We start from the raw sequence: 6341 nt of genomic DNA, 5'->3' as shown, positions 1-6341 counted from the left end.
CATAGGCCCTATGGGTATTTTGAAAACGTTTAATATAACTTTCTTTCTTTCTTTCTTTCTCTCTCCTCAAATATTCTAACACCCATTTCGCCTTCTACTTTCTCATGTTGGGCCGGTTGAGGGAATGTAGTATATTGAGGGGGCTCTTCCTTGGCGATGAGTTCACCGACATGCAAGAGTCTCGCACAAACACCAGCAGGGACTGTAGGTTGCAGGCAGAAGATGCATTTTGGTGGGAGAATGTGAAGACCATTGATGCTATGATGAAGCCCATAGACCACATCTTGAGGATTTTGGAAGCCATGCAACCTTGCATTAGCAAGGTGTACAAGGCCATGGATCGCATGGTAGAGAAGTTCAAAGACCTAGTGTCCAACCAAGAGAAGTATGACGAAATCCATGACTTGTGTGTGACAAGATGGAATTCCTACCACTCTCCATTGCATGCAGTAGCTTATGTGCTAGATCCGAAATTTCAAGGCAACAAGTAGGTGAGCGACCTAGAGGTAAGCATTGGATGGAAGATCATCTTGGATTGTCTTATGCTTGATCCATCGGCTAGGCGCAAGATCACAGACCAGCTTTCCAAGTATAGGACCTTCCAAGGGTCCTTTGGTTGTCCTGATGCACAGGAGGACCGCAAGAGGGTTGGTGTTGCTCTATGGTGGGAGGACTTTGGTTTAAATGGACCCGAGCCACAGCAGCAGTTGGCCATGTGCATTCTTAGCCAGGCCGTCAGCTCCTCTTTCTTGGAGCAACTTTGGAGCACCTATGCCCACATTGTCTCTAAGAAGAGGAATCGACTTGGGGTCGAACGACCCAATGACCTTGTCTTTGTGAGTGCAAACTTTCGAATGCTTTGCAAGAACATGACAAAGAAGGTCGATCCCTTCACCGAGTGGGAAATGAGTCAACAAGATAGCCCACAAGAGGAGGTGCAGCATGCCCCTGACACTGAAGGGGAGGATGAGCTTCATGTTCCTTTGACACAAGCTACCCACGACCACGAGGTGAGCACTTCACGTGGATGATCACTCCTTTTCACATGATTCAATCCTCAGGCTTTATCCTTGGCTCCTTTTGCCATTTTTTGAGCCTTTCCATGCATTGTATTTTGTAGCCCCTTTTCCTATTTTGTATCTATTATGAACGCCTTGGCCATTCGGTCTTTGATCAAGGTATTTTGCCTAATATAACTGAAAAGCTTATCTTTTTGTGCAAAATTGTGTTTATTTTGATGTACTTGCAAAGTAGAAAAGTGTAAAGTAGAAAAAATTTTAACAATTTTAATTTTGAAGTGTCGTCCCCCGCCCCCCGTCCCCATTCCCTACTTTTGGCCATCCCCCGTCCCATTCTCGTCCCTATTCCCCGTCACCGTCCCCCATCCCTGGTGACTATGGATAGCCCTCTTGTTCGAGTGATACACTATAGTAATAAAAGATGCTTGAGGATGTACTTACTAGACATGTGCCCACTGTGCCCACACCAAGAGGCCTTCATGCCCCCACATAGAGAGGAGGGGACAACAGGACCCCACACAAGCCATTATCACACTTTCTTTTTTTTAGTGTGACCCAATAGACGGCCACGAGAACCCACCCCACCTTTGGCAAACCACATAGAGCACATGAGATACACACGGCACTCTAGTCCCCGTGATCGATCCGGGAGGTTTTGGCTTGCACATGTGCAGTTATCAAAGATTGAGTTGCCTCCCTCTAGAAAGCTAGACACTCTCACCCTCTTAAGTTTTGGGCCCTCCACCCTTCAGCTCCAGATTCAAGATATTCTTCAATGTTGCAGGCACTGCCACACGAGTATGGCCCTATACTCCTTTGAGGACACATGACTTTCTACATTGTATACACAGGGATCTATGCAATACATAAACCTTGCTATTTTTCATTTCATGTTGTTTTGACACCTAGTTTGCACATGGATTACGTGTGACATCTTTTTGGTCTCATAGACTCTTTGGGTATCTAGTACCTCATGATGATGATGTATCAATTGTTTCTAGTTTCTTATTACTCGGTTGTATTTTTCTTTCCTTAGTTCCATGGCAAGATAAAACATGGACTATGATGTAAATTTTTTGGTCTCATGAGCCCTATGGGTCTTTTGAAGACGTTTAATATAACTTTCTTTCTCAGATGCACTGTATACTATGAGATCCGAGGGTTATTCCATTGCCTCTTTCGAGAGGGCTTCGGACTCCAGATTCGCTACAGCAGAGTAGGAGGAGGGAGGGATGGGAGAGTCACCATACACATGCTTGATGGAGGGGATTATGGAGTATTCTACATTAGGGGAAGTCTTCCTTATGGGGGACTTCAATGCCAGGACCAGCAGACATCAGTGTGAGATGTATGATTTTGAGGACCCAGAGATTCTCCACACTCTAGAGGCATCCGACATTACACGGACATCAGCAGACACAGCCACCCCCACAGCCTATGGACGACATCTACTACGCCTAGGTTCTCAGCATCGTCTCGTTATTTATAACGGGATGGTACAGTGGCCAGCCTTAGGCAGTCTTACATGCATACCACATGGAGTCCCCGAGGGCGGAGGGAGCACAGTGGACTACATTATGGGACCCCGAGAGGCTTCTCACCTGCTAAGCTCTTTTGTCATTCCGCCTATACCCATTGGAGCAGATCACACATACCTCTCTCTCTCTTTCAGGGGCGATGCTCCCTCACACACACCCTCCAGAGCCACACCCCACACCACTATTCATTTCACTCATGAGCTATCCACTATATACTCAGATACAGTAGAGTCTGGTCTTTGCCGACTACTACCCTCTGCACCTCTACCCACACTTGTATCCCAGATCTCATCCGTCCTGCACATCGCCGCCATTAGCTCCTTCCCACACACTACCCACTCAGGCCGCACCCCCGCCCCCCTGGGACTCCCCAGAACCAGTGGTATGATGATGAGTGCAAAGAGCTGTACCGCAATCTACGGGCACAGCGGGCTTTGGGAGCGATCACAGAGAGAGAGGCACGGAGACAGATCAAGGCTCTCACACGCCGCAAGCGGCGAGTCTTTGAGGAGACACAGGAGCTTGAGCTCTATCATCTCTTCATGAGTATGGACAGTGCGATAGCATGGCGCACTCTCAGAGAGCCCCGACTAGCCACACCCATTGAGGACCCACACATATGGCATGACTATGGAGAGCGGCTCTATGAGGTCCCAGAGCAGCCACCGATCCCCGAGCCACCATATCCACGACCCATCAGCTCCACTTTCTTCACCACAGAGATGGTAGAGCGGGCCATCCGACGGCTACAGCATCACAGATCCACTGACCATACTGGCCTACAGAGTGAGCACCTCATCTATGCAGCCGATACTATAGCCCCATTGATAGTCTTTGTTTTCAATCGGGCTATAGTGGAGGGCTTCCCAGAGGAGTGGACTAGGCACACCATAGTGCCTATCCACAAATCGGGTGATACCCTGGATCCAGGGAACTACAGGACCATCATGATAGGGCACATCATGGCCAAGCTCTATGGAGCTGTACTTGAGGCAGAGCTCAGTTTTCTTACACAGAGAGGGAGGGGCTTCGAGCCCCCCGGGTAGGCAGGCTTCCGACGGGCTTTCTCCACCATAGACCACATCTTCGTTCTGCGCTGCCTCATTGAAGGGGCAAAGGCGCGGAAGAAGAGATTATATTGCTGCTTTGTGGATTTCCGCAAAGCCTTTGATACAGTACCCAGGTAGCGACTCTTCAGACGACTTCAGAGCCTTGGAGTACCATCAGAGATGATATGGGCTATCTATGCTTTATATGAGAGGGTGACAGCGAGAGTACGATACCCGAGGGGCATCTCAGATCCTATTGTTAGCACCATTGGTGTGAAGCAAGGATGCCCACTCTCCCCGACTCTTTTTGGCCTCTACATCGACGAGATCTCAAACTACATCCTTCGAGCTGGCGGAGATGGAGCTGCCCTAGCAGGTACCCCTGTACATATCATGTTATATGCTGATGACATTATCTTGCTTTCAGAAACACAGGAGGGTCTGCAGTGCCACCTAGGCGCTCTAGATGATTTCTGTACACAGAGAGGGTTGACAGTGAACCTTGGGAAAACCAAGGTGATGATCTTCCACACTTCCAGGACCATACGGAGGGCCGCAGTTCTATCATTAGCAGGTGGGCAGGTTGAGGTGGTTGACTCCTATGTATACTTGGGGGTCACCTTTGCCAGTCCACCAGGACGCTTCACCATGGCAAAGGCGGCCATTGACCGACGCACACGAGGCTATGCAGCTCTAGCTACACTAGAACGAAGATGTCACCAGGCACACTTCCAGGAGCCCCGCACCAGAGGATGGTTGTTTGACACTATGGTCACCCCAGCTTTGATGTATGCAGCCGCAGTATGGGCCCCCGGCTTGTCAGCCGCCTCTTGGGCACAGCTTGAGAGACCACATGTATGTATGATCTCACGCTTGTTTCGCAGCAAGCCATCAGTACCCCATGACATTATCAAAGCAGAGCTAGCCACTCCACCCATGCTAGTTGAGGCACTCTTCCAGACAGTATGCTTCATACAGAGGATCAGAGAGTTACCACCAGACAGACTCACATGCAGAGCCTTTGAGGCATCTAGACAGCTAGCAGAGACAGGAGAGCAGGGATCGTGGTACTCACAGGTTACACAGTGGTTTGCTGCCCATGGGCTGGACATGGAGAGATTGCCACCCTTCCAGTATGATCCGGACTCACCCCACTTTCACCTCTCACGCAGTGAGAGGAACAGAGTTCTCAGGCAGGACATATGGCAGCTCTATATTAGAGAGACATGGATCACACCTACACAGCCTCTTCCCCCGAAGATGCTGTATTATAGAGACCAGTTCATGATCATACTGGCTGATGGCTTCATACAGAGACCAGGATACATGGACACATATATGCCACATAGTTTGCGAGTGGCGATTGGCCATCCCACAGACTTGAGATTGAGATAGGGAGGGCCGTATCTATCCCCAGAGCAGAGCGGATTTGCCGGATATGCAGAGAGGAGGTGGAGAGCGAGGAGCATTTTGTCTGCAGATGTAGAGCATATGAGGACATCCGAGGCAGATATGGCACCCTTTTCACTGGACAGCCTTCCTTGCGAGAGCTCATGGAGTCTAGAGATCAGCGCCACTTCGGCCGCTTCCTATCAGAGATCCACAGACACAGAGACACCCTACTAGGCCCAGGGGCTACCACAACAGAGGGCGAGCGACAGTCCTGCCTCACAGACTTCTTCCAACGTGTTATTACAGCACCAGGGCCCACTACAGTGACGGGGGTTACCCTCCAGCAGGCGGAGCAGGTCCGGGCTAGGAGACGACCACGAGCCCCAGGATACAAAGCTTCCAGACTCTACCGCAAACAGATCGAGGAGATGCAAACTCGACACCAGCAGACTCTCCAGGAGCGGCAGGCCTAGGTGATGGCGGACCCAGCGGCTTTCATACGAGCGGCTCTTACCCCCCATCCACCCATGTATCATATACTGCACCCTCATATTAGTACAGGATGGAGCTAGCTAGTCTTATGCATCTCATACTTGTATTACCCTGAGCATAGACACCCCTAGAGATAGAGCTCCACCCCTCACTCTACCATGGATCATGTACCTCTGTTTCACGCATGGATCACTCACTGCTTCATTTCAGTTACTTTTTTGTACCTTTTGTACCTTTGTCCTTTCATTGATGGGCGGAGGACACACATCATGTACTTTGATTTGTCTCATAGGCCGATTTCGGCCTCCAGTAGACGTTAATATATCTTTCTTTCTTTCTTTCTTTCTTTCTCTCTCCGGTGCCTGATTGACCAGGCAAAGGTGAGGAAGAGGAGGCTACACTGCTGCTTTGTGGATTTCTGCAAAGCTTTTGACACAGTACCCCGAGAGTGACTGTTCCAGCGACTACAGGCACTAGGAGTACCATCTCAGATGGCATGGGGCATTTATGCTTTGTATGAGCAGGTGATAGGGCGAGTACGATGCCCAGGAGGTCTCTCAGAAATTATTGCTAGCACCGTTGGTGTGAAGCAAGGCTGCCCCCTCTCCCCCACTCTCTTCGGACTCTACATAGATGAGGTAGCAGATTACATAGCTCAGAGCAGAGGAGATGGTATGGACCTAGCAGGTACACCTGTCCACATTATGTTGTATGCTGATGATATTATCTTGATCTCTAAGTCACAGGCTGGACTACAGCAGCACCTCCACGCCCTCGATGATTTCTGCACACAGCGAGGTCTTACAGTGAACCTTGGTAAAACCAAGGTCATGATCTTCCATACCTCTGCA

General features: G+C 49.7%; 1 protein-coding gene and 1 pseudogene across 1 annotated transcript; both read left to right on the top strand.

Annotated features, from left to right (window-relative positions):
- Window positions 1–3084: 3084 nt before the first annotated feature.
- On the top strand, window positions 3085–3603 carry LOC147617653 (uncharacterized). Its single transcript, XM_086775483.1, has one exon. It carries the CDS (start codon window positions 3100–3102, stop codon window positions 3601–3603), a length of 504 nt encoding a protein of 167 aa, XP_086631609.1. The 5' UTR covers window positions 3085–3099.
- A 183-nt stretch (window positions 3604–3786) lies between these two features.
- Window positions 3787–5570, top strand: LOC147617652 (uncharacterized; annotated as a pseudogene).
- The last annotated feature ends 771 nt before the right edge of the window (window positions 5571–6341 follow it).

This window comes from Cibotium barometz, chromosome 36 (assembly GCF_041138505.1).
Source record: "Cibotium barometz isolate CiBa-2024 chromosome 36, ASM4113850v1, whole genome shotgun sequence".
Lineage (NCBI taxonomy): Eukaryota > Viridiplantae > Streptophyta > Polypodiopsida > Cyatheales > Cibotiaceae > Cibotium > Cibotium barometz.
The sequence above is the reverse complement of the archived record's forward strand: the minus strand, read 5'-3'. Positions and strand labels throughout refer to the sequence as shown.